A 23262-nucleotide genomic window follows, 5' to 3' on the forward strand; every position below is an offset into this window, starting at 1 on the left:
GTGGTAAAAAAAATAATGGGGTTTTAAATTTGAAAATAACATATAACTTATTCTGGAAGAACCAAAAACAGAAATGTCGTAGCCTCTGATAATGAGATATTTCTAATCCATAATAAATGTTAAACTAGAAACTTGTACATACAGTAGGAATCCTGGTGGCATAGTAGTTACATGTTGGGTCATGCTCTTCAAGGTCAGTAGTTCAAAGCCACCAGCCACTGTGCTAGAGAAAGATGGGTAAACAGTCTCGGGAACTCATAGGGGCAATTCTCTCCATCCCATAGGGTTGCTGTGGTTCAGCATCCATGCCATGGCAGCGAGTGTGCATATGTATTTTGTACAAGTAGTAATGATCTATTTATCTATTCAGTGTCTACTATGTATCCATTTTATTAACTTTGTGAGTTAATTTGGACATTATACTGGCATCTTTAGGGTAGCTGTACTAACAGACTTTAAAGATGACACATAGAAAGGTTAAATGTTTTAGTAAATGACAAAATCAAAATTTGAATCCAGAACCCTCTGACCCCAGAGGCCATAAATACATTTTCTTTCAACCATAGTTAAATAAGAGCTCCTACCCTGTAGAGACCCTTCTTCTTTTCCAGTGAGAATTATTTTCAGTAAGAATTCATCTTAATTCATTCAAAGAATTGGTTCTCCACTTGGCTTTCAAAAAAGGGCAAACACATTGCATCTACATTCAATTGTATACCGCTCCACCGCTCCACATGTATTTGGTTAGGCAGCTTTATACTATAATCTGTCCAACTCTCTGTGGTATCCTTGGGTGAATAAGGACACAGTGCTGGAAACATAGAGTACATAAAAGGAAACTGATCATTAATTTGCTGTTTTTCTTACCTAAACACATTTAGAAAATTAGAATAAATCATTAGTATTCAAGAATTATTTCGTTTGTGTTCCTATTACGATTTGCTACTGTAAATGTTTATGTCAATGACTATATTTGAATGTATGATGATACTTAATAGCTATAATATTTTACAGAGACATTGATATGTTTATATATACTTCTATATATGACAACTAATATGAAATTTGAACAGCAAATTAGCACATGTATTCTAACATTAACAATACATTTTATATTGCAGAACATGAAACTATTTTACATTCAATTAGTACTTAAATACTATATGATATTATGTTAAAATAGTTATTGTTGATACATGCCATCAAGTCAGCTCTGACCCATAGCGACCCTGTGTACAACAGTACGAAACACTGCATTATCTTGCGCCCTACTTAAAATTTTCCTATGCCTGAGCCCACTGATGCAGCCACTGTGTCAATCCTTCTCTTGTTGGCCTTCCTTTTCCTCGCTGCCTCTCCAATTTACCAAACGTGATATTTTTCTCCAGGGAATGTACTAGCCTGACAAAATGTCCAAACCGTGTGTCCAACATAAAGTCTGGCCTCATTGCCTCAAAAGAACATTCTGACCTTACTCCTTCCAATACAGATCTGTGTGTTCTTTTAGCAGTGTGTGGTAGATTTCAATGTTCGTTTCCAGCACTGCAATTCAAATGCATCTATTCTTCTACTATCTTTCTTATTCGGTGTCCAGCTTTCACATACATATGGTGCAATGGAGAATACCATGGCTCGGATCAGGCCCACCTCAGTCCTTATAGAAACATCTTTGCTCTTCAGTACTCTAAAGAGGTCTTGTGCAGCAAATATACCTAATGCAATACATGTGTCTTTTGATCTCTTGACTGCTGCTTCCGTGAGCATTGATTGTGGATTTAAATAAGACAAAATCCTTGAAAACTTCAACCTTTTCTCCATTTATCATGATGCTACCTGTTGGTCCAGTGGTGAGGATTTGGGTCTTCTTTACATTGAGTCATAATCCATAGTGAAGGCTACAATCCTTGATCTTCATCAGCAAGTGCTTCAAGTCCTCCTCACTTTCAGGAAGCAAGTCTGTATTATTTCCATCCCGCAGGTGGTCAGTAAACCCTCCTCCAGTGCTTATGCTGCACTCTTCTTCATGTAAAGCAGCTCCTCTGATTGGTTCAGCATATAAATTGATCAAATATGGTGAGAGTATAAAACCCTGGTGCACATCTTTCCTGATTTGAAACCATATAGTATCCCTTGATCTGTTCCCACGATTGCCTCTTGCTCCATGTACAAGTTCAGAAAGAGCCAAGGAAGTGTTCTGAACTTCCTGTTCTTTTCAAGGTCATCCACCGTTTATTATGGTCCACACAATCGAATGCCTTTGCATAGTCAGTGAAACATAAGTAACCATCTTTCTGGTCTTTTCTGCTTTGCGCCAAGATCCATCTGCCATCACCCTTGTTCTGCATCTTGTTCTCAATCTGGCCTGACCTTATTACAGTTCCCTACCAATGTGCTGTTCCAAGAGTTGGACAATCTTAAGTAACATTATACTTGTGTGTGATATTGTTCCATAGTTTGAGCATTCTCTTGTGTTACCTTTCTTTGGAATGGGCACAAATCTGGATCTCTTCCGGTCAGTTGGCAAGGTAACTGTCTTCCAAATTTCCTTGCATAGAGGACTGGGTGCTTCCAGTGCTTCTTCAGCTTTCTGAAACATTTCATTAGGTATTTTGTTAATAATGCCTGGGACCCTGCATTTAGTGCAGCTTGAATCTCTTAGCTCTTGTTCAGACGCTGCCTCCTGAAATGGTGGACTGTTGGCTAGTTCTTTCTGCTACGGCAACTGTATTCTTTCCGTTTTCTCTTGATGTTTCCTGCATCAGCCCTGGAGCATTCAATATTGTGCCGATAGAATCTTTCAAAATTTCAACTTGAGACTTGATTTTTTTTTGTTCTTTTGGGTTCAGATATGCTAAGAGTACTTTATTTTTGGTTTCATACTTCTATGTTCTTACACATTCCATTAAAATATTTATCTTTGTCTTCTGAAGCAGCCCTTTGACATTTTCTGTTTAGCTCCTAGACTTCATCCTCTCTTCTTCCATTTGCTTTAGCAACTATGATTGAGAGCCTGTTTCAGAGTCTTCTGATATCCACGTTGACATTTGTTGTCTTTTTAATGGCCTTTTGTTTTCTTCGTGAATGATGGCTTTGATGTCATCCCACAGCTCTTCAGGTCTTCTGTCATTAGAGTACAATGCATCATATCTATTCCCGAGATGTTCTGGAAATTCAGGTGGGATAAATTCAAGGTCATATTTTGTCTCCTGTGGACTTATTTTACTTTTCTTCAGCTTTATCCTGAAGTGACATATGACCAGTTCATGGGCTGATCCACACTCAACCCCTGGTCTGGTTTTAGCTCTGATATTGAGCTTCTCCATCATGTTTTCCCACAGATATAACCAGCTTGATTTTAGTGTATTCCATCTGGGAAGTCCATGTGTATAGTTGCCTTTTGTGTTGTTGAAAAAGGTATTTGCTATGAAAATGTTGGCTTTGCAAAATTTTAGCATGCCATCTCCAGTTTCATTTTCATCATCAAGTCCTTATTTTTCAACTACTGTTACTTCCTGTTTCCGGCATTTGCATTCCAATCACCAGTCAGTGATACATCCTAACTGCATGTTTGATCATTCACACTGAAGTTGAGGTAGAATCTTCAATTTCTTCACTAGCTCTTGTGATTGGTGCAAAAATTTGAATAACAGTTGTATAGATTGGATTTCTTGAAGCCGGATAGATATGATGCTATCACAGATAGCATTGTACTGAATGATGGGTTTACCTGGATCCTTTCTCAATGAATGCCATACCATTCCTCTGGATTGTGTTATTCCTGGCTTCCTAAATCATATGATTCAAAATGGCCAACACCATTCTATTTAAGCACACCAATGCCTAGGATATCAATTTTCATGCATTCCATTTCGTTTTTGACAACTTCTATTTTTTCCTGAAATTCATACTTCACCCATTCCAATGCCAATCATTAGAAGATTTTTGCAGCCGTTTCTCTTTACCTTGAGTTATGCCCTAACAGCAAATAAAGATCCCACAGGCTCCACTCCCACAGGCTTTACTGGACTCAAGTCGATTCTCCTCTAAGAAATCAGTTTTTCTTAAGTCACATTGGAATATCCTCGGACCTGAGGGGCCCATCCTCGGCAGTATCTTGACAGTGTTCCGTTTCCTTTGTTTACACTTTCAGTATGTGACAGTGCTTCAAAGCTCTGCATACGGTTTTCAGTGGCTTCTTCCTCCAAAGTGAGGAGCTGAGTCCTTCTTCATTGTCTGTTCTTAGTCTGGAAGCTCTGTTGAAACCTGTTCACTCTGGGCGACCCTGCTGACATTTGAAATCCCAGTGACATAGCTTCCCGCATCACAGCAACACACAAGCCACCACAGTACGACAAACTGGCATACAAGTGGCGGGCTAAAATAGTTGGCAGTGAGATTTTTACATTTAATTGACATAATTTAATTATTTGTGCTTGGCTTATCATAGTACTTGTGTTCTGAATATTCTTAAATTAATCTATTGCATTTTTAAATATATGACTGAGTGCAAGAAGTGGCAACCTATAAAAGACTAGCCAGGAAAACACTAGAAAAATAAAAGTATGAGATGCAATTAGTGCTCATTGTTGTTCGGTACTGTAAAGTAGCTTCTGACTCATATTGCCCTCATGTGACAGAGTAGAATTGTCCATAAGGGTTTCCTTATGGAAGCAGATCACCAAGTTGTTCTCCCAAGGAGCAACTCGGTACATGCCAACTGACAACATTCTGGTTAGCAGCCAAGTCCTGTTTCATGACCCGGGCTTCTTGCAATTAGCCCTTTCAGGTATTAACACATAATATGAAGCCTCTATAAATATAAGGGGCTTCAAATTTTTCATGAAAATTTGTATTATGTTTTTATTTCATTGTCCCATCAACCTTTTAAAACTCTGTCATAAAATGAGTTGTGATGTTAGCACATGATTAGACAAATATACGAGTGGACTAGAAGTAAAAGCCCAGAACTAAAACCTAGCCCATAGGGAAATTTATTAAAAGCTAAAGATGGCATCTCCAGTCACTGGAGAAAAGAACTTTTCAATAAATAGTGTGCTTTCACAACTGGGTAGGCATTTGCTAAAAGATAAAATTAGATTCTTGCATAAGAATATACTTTTTTAAGTTTGATAAACTGTTGAACACAAAAATGATGCTCTCTTCTGTCAACCCTCACCTAATCCACAGTATAAAGTGTTTTAAAAATTGAGTTTAATTTAATCCTTCTTTTTTAAAAAAGGGCATAGCTCACAGCAACAATGAATACACTCTGAATTGCCTAGGGATCTAAATGTCAAAAAAGAAGCCATACAAATACTAGAAAAATCTCCGGGTTGAATTCCTCTTTAACTATAACATACATTTTTTTAAGAAAATTTCCATAGAATAGCAAATTTTCTTTTTGAAAAGGCCAGCTTTCTGTCTTCATTTTTCAGATGTGGTTATTTTCAGGTGATGAGCATAAGGGAAAATAATTTGCCTTCTGTATTTGCACACTTCTTACCTGGTAGTTTTTTAAAATATCACTGTCAAAATTATTAATTAAGTAATTTATGCTCTTTAAGAAGAATAAACTTGCTTTCAATGACCATGGCATGTCTGTATACATTTGCAGTATTACCCTAATTTTTTTCATATGATTATTAGAGTGTCAAAGGCATCTCAGATTCCATGATGATGAGGCTAGGGGAAATATTTTTTTTAATTGTGACTATTCATAGTCACAATCTAATAGTCACAATGAAATTTAACATATTTCACCTAGTCTCATCATCATGGAAGTGGAAAGGAGCACAGTAGGTAACATGTTATGCTACTTAATTACAAAGTGAACAGTTTAAACCCACCAGCTTCTCCACAGGAGAAAGATGAGGCTTTGGGATCCTGTAAAGATTTACAGTCTTGGAAACCCCAAAAAGCAGTTGTACTCTATGCTATAGGGTCAATATGAATAGGAGTCAATTCAGTGGCAGTAAGTTTTAGCGAGTTATGACTGCTGACAGGAACTCTGTTGGTACAGTGGTTAAGTACTAAGCTGCTAAACAAGAGGTCATGGTTTGAACCCAACCCAACCAACCACTGACTACTCCAAGGGACAAAAATATGAGTCTGCTTCTGCAAGGAGCTACAGCCTTGGTCACCCTCTGGGGAAGTTCTAGTCTGTTTTACAGGCCTACTGTGAGTCATAATTGACTCAATGGCAGTTGAGTTTTAGAGGAATAAAGAAGGAGGATGAAAAGAAACATTTTTCAGAAACTGGGGTTTATATTACTTGAAGAGCCAAAATATGACCTTGAGTTTATCCCACCTGAATTTGGAGACCATCTCAAGAACAGATTTGACACATCAACAATAATGAGAGAAGTCCTGACGAGCCGTGGGATGAAATCAACATGATCAGAAGAAAGCGAAGAGTCATTTCAAAGGCAAGAAAGAAAGTAAAGATCAAATGGACAGCAGAAGAGACCAAGAAACATCCCTTAAGTAGTATTTGCTCAAGCAAATGCATAAACAATGAAGCAAAAGAGCTGAACAGACATTTTCAAAGGGCAGCTCAACAAGATAAAGTGTTATAATGAAATGTGCAATGACATGGAATGTGAAAGACAAACAAGAACACATTCTTCTCGATACCAACAGAACAAGGAAATACCGGTGGTTTTTGTTATTTGTTGCTGCTGCCTTGGGCACGGGCTGCTTGTTAGTGAGGGCAAACAAGCTGCAATGAGGCTATGTGAAGCATGAGTACCTGAACTTTTTTTGTGACTGTGCCCAGGTCTTCTGCAGGAATCGAAGGAGTTAGTGGTCACTCACAGGAAAAAGAGAGCTATGACTGAGAACTCATCTCAGGAGGCAAGGGGCAGCAGGAGCAGCGGTAAAGCCTGAGTCAAAGTCCTAAATCTCTGGCACCTGGTCCATTGTCCCAGTACCCTTCACTTGGTCAAACAGAAGTTCAAAAGCAAAACTATTAAAAATTTCAGAACAGTGACCACAGGGTATTAAAAAAAAAAAGAACACATTCTTCTCAAGCTGAAGGAACTGGAGGAAAAAAACCAAGCCTACAGTTGCTATAGTGAAGGATTCTAGAGGCAAATATTGAATGATGCAGGAAGCTTCAAAAGAAGATGAAAGGAACGCACAGTCACTGTCCCACACAGAATTAGTCAGCATTCAGCCATTTCAAGAGGTAGCCTATGAGCAAGAGCCAATGGTGCTGAAGGAAGAAGTCCAAGCTGCACTGAAAGCATTAGACCAAAACAAGGCGCTAGGAATTGATGGAATACCAATGAAAATGTTTCAATAAAATCAATAAAATGCTTTTTAAATGATCAAACACTGGAAGCACTCTACCCTGTGCCAAGAAATTTGAGAGACAAAAGACTGGCCAACTGATTGAAGACAAAAATCCAGAAAACTACCTGAAAGAGATCCATGTCTGTGTCCACCTTAAAGAATGGTAACCCCACAAAATGTTGAAATTAGTGAACAATATCATTAATATCGCATACAAGTAAACTCTTGCTGAAAATCATTCAACAATGGTTGCAGCAGTCTATTGACAGGAGCTACCAGAAATTCAAGCTGGATTCAGAAGAGGACATGGCAAGAGGGATATCATTGCTGATGTCACATGGATCTTGACTTAAACTAGAGAATACCAGAAAGATGTTTACTTGTGTTTTATTGACCATGCAAAAGTATTTGTGTGGATAATAAACCACAGATAACATTGAGAAGAGAAATCCCAGGATATTTTATTGTGCTGATGCAGACCCTGTAAATGGATTAAGAGTCAGTTGTACGAGCAGAACAAAAGAATGTTACATAATTCATAAGAGTCCACAAAGTGTCTTTTTTTAATGGAAATATTTAAATTTCAACATAATCATGTTATTCTTTTCCCTTTTAAATCTGCTGGGTGTTCTATCTTGCTGTTAAAAGTCCTCCTTATCCCAGTTTTATGCCGATCCTTTCCTATTTTTACTTACAATAAATTTATTTTTAACCATATTTTAAATGACTTTTACAATACGAATGAAGGGTTTTACTTTTTTCCCCTCTTTCCCAAATGTACAACCAGTTGTTAAACACAGCTTATTGGATATCCTCTTTCCTCGATTATTCAAAATGTCAACTTTATAAAAAATTCAAATGACATATTTCAGTCATAAAAACTAAGATGCCTTTGGGTAGGACTGTTTCTGGAGTCTCCTTGTATCATTTATCTATTCTACTTTCAATGCAATTTTAACTTATTGATGCTTTATGTAATTATTTCTATCTTAATAGTCATTCACATATTTACCCCTGTGCATTTCAAATGTTTCTTGGTTTGCTCATGTTTTCTGTCATATATAATTTAATATCAGTGTTTCAATTCTCACACAATATTTTCATTGGGATAGCTAAATTCCTTGAAATATTCATCTCTAGATTAAGTAGGTAGTTTATTGGTTAATGTGGAGAGAATGAATATCTATATGGTATTAGGTCTTCATATAATATGTCTTATTTATTTAGATGTTTACATCCTTCAGTGAAATTTGATAGCTTTTAAAATATATGAAGGATGAAAATGTTTGAAAATTGATTGTAGTTATGAGTGTACATCTTTTTAATATGTTTAAACCATTGAACAGTATAGTATGTGAACTGTAAGTCAATAAAATTGTTAAAAATAAAATTAATAAATGAAATTAAAAATAAAGCATTGCAGATAGTAAAGACAGATGTATAAAGTTGTGTTTCCTCCAAGAAAGAGTTTCTCAAATCAATTTTTCTGCCTTCTATGCTAGAATTAATTTTTTTTAAGTTTCATTCTTACCTTTGAACTTCCTATTCTTCGGTTCTAACAAGATTATGAACAATGAGTCCCTAAAATAAATCCCCACCAGTTTGAGCAGAAGTAATTTGGTTATTTTTTCCTTTTGGACAAGATTTGAGATTGACATGAAAATAATAGAATCCGATCTTTTAGGTAAAAAAAGATTTCTTGGGATGGCATGGCTCAGTTTTGAGTGTAACTAGAAGTTTCCATTTTTGAATTTTACCTTTTCTTATTTGTAGTACTAGGAAATCCAGATCACAATACTTTGTTCATAACTACAAGTGTCTGCAGCTTTGACAAGCAAGTAAAGTTGCCCTTATCATTATTGAGTGAATTAAATTCTTGTTAAATTACTTGTAATCTGTCGTATTATCACCAAGGGAACATGTTTCCAAGACACCTGCCGACAATAAAACATAGGTTTTCTTGCTTTGTTAAATATTTTGGTGCATTTCTTAATCTACTCTTTCTTGGAACAAGTGGGTTTTTTCCCCTCTAGATTCCTTAGATTTTTTTCCTATTTCTAAAAAAGTACCATAAATTTAGTAGCCTGTTGTTTAAATCTTTGTGATTTTAGCGGGTTATGTGTCTGGCTGCTTCTGCAAGGTCAGCAGTATGAGTTCACCAGCTGCTCTGGTGGAGAAAGATGAGACTTTTTGCCACCATGAAGATTGACAGTCTCAGAAATTGGCAGGGCCATTCTCGGTCCTGTAGTGTCACTGGCAATCAGAATCAACCGGACGGCAGTGAGTTTGGTTTGGTTTGTTTACAGTTATAGTGACTTGGTAACGACCAACTTTGGGACAGGAGTGGTTTTGATTTATTTATAAATTTAAAAGAGAAAATTAATCTTCACATTCTTTTTCTTCCTCCTTGTTTAGTCTTTTTTCCCTAGGAAAACTAATTGTTTATATCTTATAGAGGTAGTTCACTTTTTCATCTAGTGGTTTTTGTCTGTCAAATAAAACTTACGTGTTAGGCTAATAAGTTTTTTTGGGGGGGTGGGGGGCTTTTAATATATTATCAAAACAAACCCAATTGATATAGTTAAAATTTATTGTGCCAACCTGGCTGATAAACACATGTGGGATTAATTGAAGGTGGAGAGATAGATAAATAGCTCTGTGAGCCTCGCCTTTCGAGTTCTCCGGTCTCTTGTTTGTGATGATCAGACCAGGGTGCAGCTGCCTTATCTGGTTCCCTGCTTCAGCTAGCAAGTCTCACTTCCTGCAAGACATTCCTGAGGAGAAGCCACATGGACCTACTCCGATGCAGCCCTGGGTGCTGGAGCAGCCATGTGGAGACCCCTGCCAGTGCTGAGATGCTTACACGCTCACTGATTCTGCTTTCCTGCTGCAGTCGGCGTCATTGTGTGTGTTTTGTGAGATGGAGGAGTACATCCTTTTATTTGCTTACTTATAGCATTTATTAAGAAACAAGCACCAACATTACAGTTTGGGCTGGTAAAAGCAATATTGTAGAGTAATTTTTCTTTCTGGGAAATCTATAGAATTTTACATTGGCTGTTTAAACAATTTGGTTTACTAACTCATTTTCTCTGTTGAAGAGCATGTGGTATATATAATCAGAAACATAAGAATATTAAGCTCCATTAACTGTTGGTAACTAATGGTATTAATGAAATATTAATTTATGGCTTGTAACTTTGGAAACTATTATCTAAAATTTCATTCTTAAGTTCCCTAGCAAGCAAATATTATCTGCTAGGAAACAGATGTTCTAGAGGTTAATTAATGATTGGAAAGGCAGTGACTCTGTTGGGTAAAAGGTAAGTTCAAGATTTTTAAAAATACGATCTGCCGATCTGTTTCTTTGACATAGTATTTGCGAAGGCTCTATCTGGTATCTTTGCTTATCATCTTTTTTATTCTATAAGTAACTGCAATTTCTCCTTTCCTTTCTGCCTGGATTTTAAGGGATTTCTAACCTTCTTGTAGGGATTTGGAGTCTAGGGGGCACCAAGGAAAAGCAACAATTATTGACAATCTCTTCCAGTTTGATTGGTCAGAGGGCAAATCCCACTCCCAAAATGGACAGTGATTACAGAAGAATGATATTATATATAAAGGCAAATTATACTGAGCAGAGAGAAATTATAAGAAATATGATAAGACCGATTTTAGGAGGTCACTGAGCATTGCTTAGTGATAAGGGGCATGAATTTGCAGTGCGCGTGGTTTCTTTCCTTTTTTGAAAAACTTCCATAATCTTTTATAACAATATTATTAAGAATTTGCTTAAATGAGTCTGGTGATTTTTCTCTACAGACTTCACATTTTAGAAAATTACCAATAGTTTTCTAAGTGCTCCTTAAAACAAGCCATTAGGAATTTATTCAAATAAGCATAATTATAATTAGTTAGAAATAGCCTTTCCCCCTCTCTATTTAGCTATAATAATTTGAATAACCTACAGTATGAGAATTGGTTCTTTTTTGTTCTCTGTAACTTCTGTGGTTTATGAATTTACAGGGTATATTTGTTCATGAGTATCATTATAAATATATCTACTAATTGCAACTGCTAACATAGTGATTACACATTGGTCTGCAATCTGCAAGGCCAGTTTTCAAACCCACCAACTGCTCCAAATGAGAAAGAAGGGACTTTCTACTCCTATAAAGAGTGACAGTCTCTTAAGCCCACAGGGACAGTTCTAACCTTTCCTACAGGGCCCCTCTGAGTCGACATCAACTCAATGGCAGGTTATTTGTTGTTGTTTTTAAGCCAAAAAGGACATGACAAGGCTTTTAGAAACCTAAGCCTAATTGCATTTATATATATGTAATATATATAATAATTTAATAATGACTTCATCATTTGTGGAAAATTAAGTACCGTTTAACAGTTGTTGCTCCAGTACTCTAGCTGGTGTGTGTTGTGACACGAATGCCTGTAAGGTTTAGGTAAAATTTGAATATATATGACAATATTGTGGAAGTTGGAATTTGTTAATACACAGTGATTGGGGAAAGATATTACATTTATAACCATACGACCATTGGATCTTGCTACTTAAAATGTATTAAATAGTTCAAAATTAGGAAGGACATCTCTTGGGAAATTGCTAGAAATGTAAAACCTCAGACTCTACCCCTGGCTTGCTTAATCAGAAGCCACATGATAACAAAATTCTAGATCTTTTTCATATACATTCAAGTTTGAAGCAACAGGCAATTGGCATTGCTTTGGGTTATAATTGTGCAAATGAATTTGATCAGGTTTCACTAATTTTAAGGGGGATAAGTCAAACCCTCAAAATAGAGTATATTCCTATTTTGTAATAGAAACCTATATTCCTAGGTTTAGGAAACATGTGATAAGCGAATTCAGCTTTTACTATAATATAAAATCAAACCATCAGCATCAATGCTGATTGATAGTGACCCTATAAATTAGAGTAGAGCTGTCCCACAAGATTTCCAAGCCTGTAACTCTGTAGGGAACTTAACTGCCACATTTGTTTCCCATGGAGTAGCTAGTGAGTTCAAACCCTTTAATTTCAACTGGCATGAGTGCTTAAACAATGCTACACCAGAACTACTTTTTAGTGTAACTATTTAATTATCTAATTCCGACACATGAAACCCATTAGATACAAATTAAATATCACTGTTTATATTCTTAGGAGACAATCTAGCAGAAATGGCTGAGGAATAGTGTAGGATTTTTTATCTCAATGATAAATTCCTATTAATACACTTTAAACTTTTGCTGGAAGACCAAAACTTATAGGTTTATTTCCATTTTCAAATTTGGTTAAACTGATCCGAACATTCATTGGGTCTTAATCCTTTATAGTATGTTTTACGAGTTATAAAAAATTAATACACAGATTCTGCATTTTCTTGACTCTGCAAAGGCATGTGGAGCTTAGCAGATTATCAATAAAATTGTAAAAAAGTGGAAATTCCAGAACACTAAATTGTGCTCATGGAGAACCTGTACATAGACTTAGAGGCAGTCATTCAAATAGAAAAAGAGCAAACTGCATGGTCTCAAGTCAGGAAAGACGTGTCAGGCTTGCATCCTTCCATTATGCTTATTCAGACTCTGTTGAGGAAATCGGACAACCTGCAGTAAAGTATATAAAGAATGTGACCGGATTGTAAGAAGACTCTAGCTACTTGTGATATGCAGCTCACACAGTTTTATTTACGGAAAGTGGAAAGAATTGATAGATTATTAGGTCACTAAAAATAATGAAATGCTTATATGTGAATTAAAATATTTAGTTGTAACTTTTAAAAAATCGTTTTCTTAGGGGCTCATACCACTCTAATCACAATCCACACGTACCTGATTTGTGTAAAGCACTTTGTACATTCATTGCCCTCATTATTCTCAAAACATTTGCTCTCCACTTAAGCCCCTGGCATCAGGTCCTCATTTTTCCCCCTCCCTCCCCGCTCCCTCCTCCCTCATGAGCCCTTGATAATTTATGAATTATTATTTTGTCATATCTTGCCCTGTCAGATGTCAGTTCACGCACTTTTCTGTTGTCCGTCCCCAAGGGAGGAGGTCACATGTAAATCCTTGTAATTGGTTTCCCCTTCCAACCCACCCTCCCTCTACCCTTCCAGTATCACCACTCACACCACTGGTCCTGAAGGGATCATCCGCCGTGGATTCCCTGTATTTTCAGTTCCTATCTGTACCAGTGTATATCCTCCGGTCTAGCCAGACTTGCAAGGTAGAATTGGGATCATAATGGAGCGGGGTGGGGGGGCGGCGGGGAGAAGCATTTAGAAACTAGAGGAAAGTTGTATTTTTCATCGTTGCTACATTGCACACTGACTGGCTGTCTCCTCCCAACACCCTTGTGTAAGAAAATGTCCAGGGGCTTACAAATGGGCGTTGGGTCTCCACTCTGCACTCCCCCCTTCATTCACTATGATAAGATTGTTTTGTTCTGATGATGCCTGATACCTGATCCCTTCGACACCTCGTGATCTCACAGGCTGGAGTGCTTCTTCCATGTGGGCTTTGTTGCTTCTGAGCTAGATGGCCGCTTGTTTACCTTCAAGCCTTTAAGACTCCAGATGCTATGTCTTTTGATAGCTGGGCACCATTAGCTTTCTTCACCACATTTAGTTGTTCACCCACTATGTCTTCAGAGGTTGTATCAGGAAGGTGAGCATCATAGAATGCCAATGTAATAGAAGAAAGTATTCATGCATTGAGGGAGTACTTGAGTGGAGGCCCAATGTCCTTCTGCTACCTTGATACTAAACCTATAAATATATGCACACACATCTATTTATTCATCCTCATATAAATATATTTGCATATGTACATGCCTTTGTTTAGACCTCTATAAATGTCATTTGCCTCCTAGCTCTTTCCTCTATTTCCTTTGACTTTCCTCTTGTCCCACTATCATGCTCAGTCTTCATTTGGATTTTCAGTAATTCCTCTTGGTTACATTACCCTTGATCACACCCTACCAGGCTCCCTACACCCTCCTTACCACCGATTTTGATCACTTGTTGTTTCCTTGTCCCTGTGTTTGTTAACACCACTACATGTCCCCCCACCTCCCTCTCTCCCATGTCCCTCCAGAACTGTCGGTCCCCTTGTTTTCTCCTCCAGACTGTTCATCCAGCCTATCATATTTAGACAGATCTGTGGAGATAATTACATGCACAAAAACAAGACAGAACAAAACCAAGCAGCAATATACAACAAAACAACAACATACCCATGACAAAAAAAATCAAAACACAACAAGAAAGAAAAGCTTGAAGTTAGTTCAAGGATTGCCCGTTGGCCTTTAGGAGTTTTTTCCAGTCCAGTCTGTTGGAGTACCATGCCCTGGCCCCAAAGTCCACCTTCAGCATTCCCTAGGAACCTCGCCACTCCATTCCCTTGCTGTTCTGTTGCAACCCCCCCCCCCCCAGCATTTTGCCTCAGCGTGGCAGGATCAGATCAGGTGCAATTCCCACACTGTGTCTCCGGTCCTGTCCCCCATAGGTCTGTGGGTCAGCAAGGGGCATCATGTCTCATAGTAGGGCCAACCATATGGTCCTCTCTGTGGACTGAACACTATAATTGGGAACATTGTCCTCAAGGCATGGTGGGCCAGGATGTGCTACACTCTCTCTTCCTCCCCCTTCATCTGGTCCCATGTGCTCTGATCATATATGTCTGTCTCCCGGAGCTGTAGATTCAATGCCATCCTCTGAAGTAAATTCTTCTGGGGGAAGGGACATTTATCAGTTGTAACTTCTAAAGGCAGTTTTTATATTTTCTAATTACTCTACTAGAATCATGTTAAAAAGAGATTTTACTGTTACCATGTTTTCCTGTTTATTTTGATTTCTTATTCAGGAAATCATGGATATAGTCCTAAATAATATATAAGATAAGTTTTATTTGTACACTTTTTCCTTTCACTTCCCTTACAAGGTGGAGAGTTAGGGGGATGTACATAATGGATGGAGAAACAAACCAGGTCAGAGCAAGGAGGTTTGAGAGAGCCATAAGTTTCAATTCACATAGATTAAATAGGGCATTTGAAGGTCCCAAACATTTCCTGCCAAAGATGATCATTTCTTCAATGGAGCTGGAGAATGCAGGGAGGAAGCCAAAAGAGTGCAGCTACTTTATAGACATTGCAGTCAAACATTGGGGGCCAAAATGTGTATAAATTAAATGGAAAAATATTTTTCTCTATAAATCTTCACTTAAACCCTAGTGAAAAGTTGGTTTATTTAAACAACAATAACAAGAAAAGTGACACTATGAAGATATTTTCTTTGACAAAGGTAAACTGGCCACAAACTGGCTACTTTACATATAGAAATCAGAGACACCTTTGTAGGATGTACACCTGACTTTAAAACCTTAACTGGCTCTCCTTTGTTTTTTTAAAAAAAAACAGTATTTAAAGTTCTCTCTTTTTAAAATGGTCCTGAAAACATATGTACCCAAATATTTTGCCAACACATTTTCCACAGGGACAACGCAGTAACATTGATTGTATTGGTTATGTTGTACCACCACGATCTGCCTTCATCTAAAATATTCCACCGTCATTAACATAAACTCAGTGCTCTTAACCTAAAACTTACCCTTCCTCCATCCCTCCTATACTTTTAACCATTAGTAATTAATAGTGCTTATATATTTTTGTTTATTTCATATAAGCAATAAACCATAGGAGACCTTTTGTGACTGATTTATTTCAATCAGCTTAATGTTTTCAAGTCTCATCTATGTTGTGAGCTATATTAGAACTCAGTTGCTCTTTGGGGTTGTGTGATGTTCTATTCAGTGTCTATGTCACATCTTGGTGAGACATTTCAGGAGCTTCCATCTTTTGGCTATGTTGAAAAGTGCTGCAATTATTGGTGTACAGGTTTGCACTTTTACTTTTGAGTGTATACTGACTTAAGATAATGATTGTTGGGTTGTATGGTAATTTTAAAAATATTTTTCATTGTGCTCCCTTTTGTCCCCTACCTCCTAGAATGTTGCCTAATTCAGAAATTGACATTCAATAAGTATTTGTTTTAATAATAAGTAGAAATTTATATCAGGCATTGGAAAAGGATCCAGGAAGGGGAGGGATTGTTAATCTAGGAAGCGAATTGATCAGTGAAAAGTCAAAGATTTGTGCTGTGGTGGAAGTATAGGAACCTGCAGCTATTGACCTAGGAACCTGCTTTAAATTTGAGGAAATCAAAAGCATTAAGGGCAGCCTGAGTCTGAGGTGATCCAAGGTTAGGTATGTCCCAGAGTAAAGTTAGATCAACGCCATTTTCAGTGGCAATTTATGGACCATCCCCATTATCACATTATCACATCATCCCCACTATCACCTTGGAGAAAGCTCCCTCCTGCCCATGGGCATGTGATGACTCATTAACATTTTTATACTATTTCTTCAAAATTCATTGAGACAGCATTTGGAAACAAGGTTCCTGTTTTTCCACTTGGAATAGTTGATTTAAAAATAATCAAAATTTATACACTTTCCAGGAACAGTTTTCAGTATGTCTTCATACTATATTATTTGGATATTGAATGGTGTAATAAAATGACGAATGCATTAAACCCCATCAAGATGAGGCAAATTATTTTCTTTTGAATTAGCGTTGGATGAAACATCTTAGGGGTGAGTTCTATGCAAGATGCGCAGAATTTCACAAATCACTGCCTTTTATAGTTTTATTGTATTCAATAAAAAGGAAAATTGTGCAGTATTAGAGAAATTTGACTGCAAATGGACATAGCATTCATAATCAAATGTAAGAACGTAACTTACAGCTGTAGCTTTTATGTGTCTATATACCTCACAAAAATTTTAAGTCTAATTAAAATTTGCAAGCAGCAAATTGAGCTTATTCATGATTAATCTGTTATTTAACTTCTACTTTTTAAAATCAAAATCAGTCAATGTACTTTTTAGGATAAGCAATATGACATTTAGAATCTTTCATTTAATAGTTTCATTATATTTCCTCACTATGTAAGTGTGCATCCGCAAACATTTTTGGTACTTGTTGGCAAACTTTTAGTTTTCAAAAGATGATTCACATCTTATACAAGATTTATTTATGTTCTTTCTTCGGTGATCCCCTAAACCAAACCACTGCCATCTAGTTTATTCGGTTCGTAGCAATCCAGAGGACAGAGTAGTATATTCTTAGGATTTCGGAGACTAAATTTTTATAAGAGCAGATAACTTCATTTATGTCTTGTTATATAATCTATTCATTTTGTAATTCTTATGATCCTTCTTTTTTGGGCCACATTTTATATACACATATTTGGTAAAATTGATTTCAACCTTTTAATTAAGACAAATACTCTAAAATATTATGAGCTCATTGATTATATATGAATAATGTGACATTACATGTATGTAAGTATATGTATGCACATATACACATACATACATTTGTAGATATATAAAACATTTGTTTAAAAGAATGACTAAGAAACATAGGCATGGAGAAAGTTGTTCTTAAAAGATATTGGGAAGGGATGGTCAAAGAGGTAAGAGACCAGAAGAGAGAGCTATGTACGACCAATGGGTAATGAAAGGTAAAGAAGATAATATGGAAAGGTTGCAAGGTGACTACAGTTCCTTTTACGTGGGCCCTGGTGCTAGCCTCGTATCAGAAACCAAGCAGCTTTTAGGACTGTCACACTCTTCTCTCAGTGTTAATGGGACTTTGTTTCTCGTTAGGTACATTTGTCCTATTTATCCAAAACTTAATTCTCTACTGAAGGTTTTTGCTCTGGCATAATTTCAGCTGGAATGCAATTCACTATGAACTTCCCTGTCCCTCTTTGTTGGAATCAAGAACTTCACGTTTCTGCTAACTGCCCAGTTTACATGGCTTGACTCAATCTATAGCCTGATCAACTGGTCTGCATAATTGTGAAAAAATTTTAAAAAGGTAGTTTTTCTAGTGCAGTAGAGGTCAGGCCCACCATGCCCCTCTTTACTTGTTTGGTTAAACAGTTTTCATTCAGGTCTTCAATATTTTTTTCTTGTAGGTCTTGATGACTGCTTGCAGCAGTATATTAAGAACTTTGAGAGGGAGAAGATTAGCGGGGACCAGCTGCTGCGCATTACACACCAGGAGCTGGAAGATTTGGGCGTCAGCCGCATAGGTCACCAGGAACTGATCTTGGAAGCTGTCGACCTTCTGTGTGCACTGGTAAGGACAGGTGGGGTCATGGGAAACCCTTTTGGATGCTTTTCTTGCCCTTTTATTAGTTTTTGCTTTATTTGTTTGGTTCCTCCTTTTCCTTCTCTCTCTTTCCCCATCTCCCTCTCTCTGTCTACTCAGTCTCTCTAATTTAAATGCCGGTAGGAAAAAACAAATCACCTAATTCGCCATCAACTGGGTGGAGTATTTTCCTACTTCCTTAAATCTAGCATATTCTAAAATGTTGAATTATATAACATTAAAGAAAATTATAAATCAGTTGGTGACCTTACATTTATCTTCTTGAAAGTTTAGGCAGCAGCATTTGGAGTATACAGTTGTATACAGTCAGGTATAACGTGTATTCCCTTACTAATGTCCGGACTTAGTGTCACAAATACTAAGGAGTCCTGTTCTCGAAAATGCATCCTTAACATAATAAAGTTATTTGAGTGTTCTTTATGAATATATGCAATAAAAATTAGATGTTCTACATTACATAGTGGCTTTTATATGTGCAAAGGTCTATGCATAATCATAAAAAATCAATATCAACGTGACATTCTAGCAAGATTCTGCTAGATCAGATATTATTATTAAAACTACATTTTTCTCTTTGACATTAAGTAAGATATTGAAGAAAGAAATGATAGAATACATTTAACATTTTTAAAATATCACCAATAGCACAAATAAATATGTTCAGCATGGACATCAAATATATTTTACAATGTTAGTTCTTTGTATTCAGAATCTTAATTTGAATGCATCATGTAGCAGGTGTTTGGGTTTATAATAGTTTTGCCTAGTAAATATGAGTGTATGAGCCCTAAAGGCTTTGTTTAATAACTTTTATTTAGGAAATAGATTATTTTGATTTTACATCCTTTCTGGTGTTAATTAGGGGATCAGAGCGATATAGAGAAAGGATATGGACTTTGCAATAATCAGGGTGCAAATCTTGGCTCAATTACTGGCAATTGTGGGCAAATAATTTCACCATAACCTCAGTTCATCTCTTTAAACTAGAGATAATAACAACTGCCTTTTCATGTTGTGGTAAAAAGTTTTTGTATGGTGTCTAATAAAGTATGTGGAACACAATAGTAATTCATTAAATAGTAGCTGTTAGGAAGATGATTAATTAGAAATGGGCAGGTAATTAAATACAGTCTAATGAAATAATTAATAGATTCAGTACTATATTATTCCTGTTGTGCCAAACATAGATAAGAGTTAGTTCCTACCCTCTTGCTAGTGGGTGGCAGTTACAAAAAAGCCTACCATACTGTAGGCTAATTACTAAAATAATCCTATGAGCTTAGTATTATGGGAACAAGGAAGGGACCATTGCTATCTTTGACAAACATAGATGATTTCATTTAGAAGAGGTAATATTTAAGCAGCTCAGTGGGTTTTTGTTAGGTGAATAAAAAGGGGGAAGGGCACTCTAGGTGAATGAAACCATAGACACACAGGCACCCAGAATAAAACATTGATGGCATGTTTTAAAAATAGTGAGCTATTTAGGATAATAAAAATAACTAGGACAGTATAGTAGGAAATGAAGAGGTAAAAGAATGAGAATAGACAGTAAAGGGCCTGTAACACCTTTAAAAGGAGTTGTTGGTTCTTCTAGGTGTGGGTATTGGAGACATATACAAGAATGGCTAAATACTTGATTTAAAAGAACTTTAGTGAGAAGCAGAAATTAGAGTAGGAGTAAATTAGAGACAAGTATAAATGTTTGGAACAAACTATGTGAGACATAAGTAGATCCTGAATTAAGGTCACAGCATTAAAATAGACATCTGGTGAGTAGTATTGGAGAAATTGAGAAAGAGTTCATCTTTTTTTTAGCTTCCAAGATAAAATACATCATTAAGTACTAAAGATAGGAAGTAGCAAGGGTAGGTTTGGGTGGCAATAGAAGTTTTTTTTCAAAACTCATTTCAAACTCACGAGCCACATCATGGGGGAAAGCTGACGGTGTCTGTATCCATAAAGTCTTTGAGCCTCAGAAATCCTAGATAGGTTGTTTTTATGACATTGTTTTGTTTTGGCCGGGTGGGTGGTAATGTTATTCAGAAGCCCTGCAAGAGTAGTGGGTTCAGTATTAGGCTGCTAGTCAAAAAAAAAAAAAAATCAGTGGTTCAATCCCATTAGTAACTGCAGGTGAAAAACTAAGGCACTGTGCTATTGTGAAGAAGCACAGCCTTGGAAACCCTGTGGAGTACTTCCCCTCTGTCCTTTAGGGTATCTATTAGTCAGAATCAACTTGATGTCAGTGAGTTTGCATTGAATTGAGTATGTAATTCAAAAGGATACTCATTAGACCGTCAAACATATGGGGGCTTCAAAAAGCTTATGAAAATTCCATTATTTGATTCCATTTTTCCTTGAATTTTTGAAGCTGTCTTGTATAAGTTTGAATCAGAGAAGTAGTTGAATATTTAGGACTTGAATCCATCGGAAGACAGGAGATCAGCTAGGGAGAACCTGTAACATATAAAGAACAAAGAATTGACATTAGGGTTGCAGAAGAAGATGAGCATCTTGGAAACGAGACTTACAAAGTAGTGAGATAAGCATGAAGGCAACAAGAGTTGACACAAAAGCATATAGGAATGTGATTTTCATTAAACACCATCAGGATGATCAAATTTCACTAGAAGGCAAGAGGATAAGCAAGGAAAACAAAACACTTGACATCAAATAATTGCCCAAAGAGTATAATCCCAAATCAGATTTAATAGCACCTTGATTTACCTAATTGTCAATTGATGTCAGAGAGGCATCACTCCCTCATCCTTGCCTGGTCTAAATTTAGGCCCCCCACTGCTATTCCCTTAACCATCTCATTTGGTAGTTTTATATGTAGATGCATATCTATAAGATTTGTGACTCTTCCGGTAGACTGTAAGATTTGGGACAAGTGAGTGTGCCTATTGAACACCTAGTGTGTGGCACACATGACTGGCAGTAGTGGATCTCAAAACATAGTGATTGAAGTGGGGATGAAAGTGACAACATATTGCTCACATGATAATTTGGAGACATTATTTCCCTATTCCTAAAACAAAGATAAATAATTTTACATTGTACCTTATGCTTGTTTATGGGACACAGCAAAGGCAGCCATCAGAAGAAGGTTCATAGCACTACATGTACACCTGAGAAAGGAAGAGATACTCATGATTGATATGCTGACACAAAATTTACTAAAACTAGAGCAGAGTCAGCAGGAAAATCCTACTAATAGCAAAAGGAAGGAAATTATAAAAATCAGGGCTGAGATTCAGAAGAGGGAAAATTAGAAAACTATGGAAAAATTAATATCGCTAAAAGTTGGTTCTTTGAAAGGATAAACAGGATCGATAGACCATTGGCAAACCTAACCAAAGAAAGGAGGGAACAAATCTCAATAGCAAGAATAAGAGATGAGAGAGGGGTCATTACAACAGACCCTAATGAAATCAAAAGGATAGTTACACAGTACTATGAAGGATTGTACGCCAATAAATTCAACAATTTGGAAGACATGGACAAATTCCTGGAAAAACAATCCCTCCCTAGATTATCCTCGGTGGACATCAAGAATCTCAACAGACCCATAGCAATAGAAGAAATGGAAAAGGCTATCAAGGGATTACCAACAAAAAAACCCCTGGACTAGAACATATGCTTGCACTCTATCCCTTGTCTGAATCAGGTATCAGAAATGAATCCTAAAATGGCCCCCAATATCATTAGCATGCAGATCGCAAAAGCCAAATCAGTAGAACGAAGATGATGCAACAGAAGTAGCTTAGAAACTAAATATACTGGTTGCAGCTTTGAGGCATTCTTCCTCTTTGTGATTTTCACAGCAGATTTAGAACATAACATACTTAAGGCCCATCAGGCAAGGGATTTGTTATCCAAACTGCTGGTAATAGATGTGTCTAAAAGATTTCTGTTGATAAACCTCTCCAGCAACCATATATTTATGTTTGGTGTAATCCTTCTGAAGCAGAAGCTCTACCACCAGAGATCTCTGATAAGCAGTTAGATGAAAGGGAACACACAACAGGAGAGTGGAAAGGTGAGGCATGTGATAACTCTAGAGCAAACACATGAAAAAGCAAATGAAAAAGACTTGGATGGTAATCCTGGCACCCTGAGTTTCAAAAGGAAGGACAAAGAAGTGGATTGAATACCAACTGGAAGAAGAAATTTAACATAATACTGAAAAGAAGGCAAACAGGCTTGACACAGCATCTCATTTGGAGCAACACCTATTACAGTACTTAGTAGCAACCAGAAAGCACCGATGCCCACATTACCCAGCGATGCTTGCAAATAAAGTAGCCCCATTCACTGGGCAAGACATACCACCACTCCTGCACCACTTGATCAATGATCGACAGTAGCTAACGCCAGCCCAATACACTCTCAAGTGCTCTATGTGCACACACTCCCATCCTTTATTCACAACCATAGTAGAAAGGTAATAAGGTCCTAAGTGTTGCTATGTTTGTGAAATGCGTGGCACACCTGCCCCATTCACAGATACATTAAATATACTCCCCATATACAAAAATACACAATAATTCTTGGGCAAAATATGCCATCATACAATCAATCACCAATTACACAAAAATACAACACAAGCACTGTGTCTCGGAGACAACTTTAGTTCACACAAAAAAGAAAAGAGTGGCTCAAACAAGTTATCACAGACTAAAAATTACTTCCAGAGGAAGAACTA

The 23262-nt window shown here is 37.0% G+C and overlaps 1 protein-coding gene across 4 annotated transcripts in view; it reads left to right on the forward strand.

The window, feature by feature from the left end:
• Window positions 1-23262, forward strand: part of CNKSR2 (connector enhancer of kinase suppressor of Ras 2) — a 296606-nt gene that overhangs the window by 36547 nt on the left and 236797 nt on the right. For all 4 annotated transcript variants that reach the window (XM_075539028.1, XM_075539029.1, XM_075539030.1 and 1 more), the window contains exon 2: window positions 18358-18521. In XM_075539028.1, the coding sequence (XP_075395143.1) occupies window positions 18358-18521 (164 nt within the window). The remainder of the gene's footprint in view (window positions 1-18357; window positions 18522-23262) is intronic.

The sequence above is a fragment of the Tenrec ecaudatus genome, chromosome X (assembly GCF_050624435.1).
Source record: "Tenrec ecaudatus isolate mTenEca1 chromosome X, mTenEca1.hap1, whole genome shotgun sequence".
Lineage (NCBI taxonomy): Eukaryota > Metazoa > Chordata > Mammalia > Afrosoricida > Tenrecidae > Tenrec > Tenrec ecaudatus.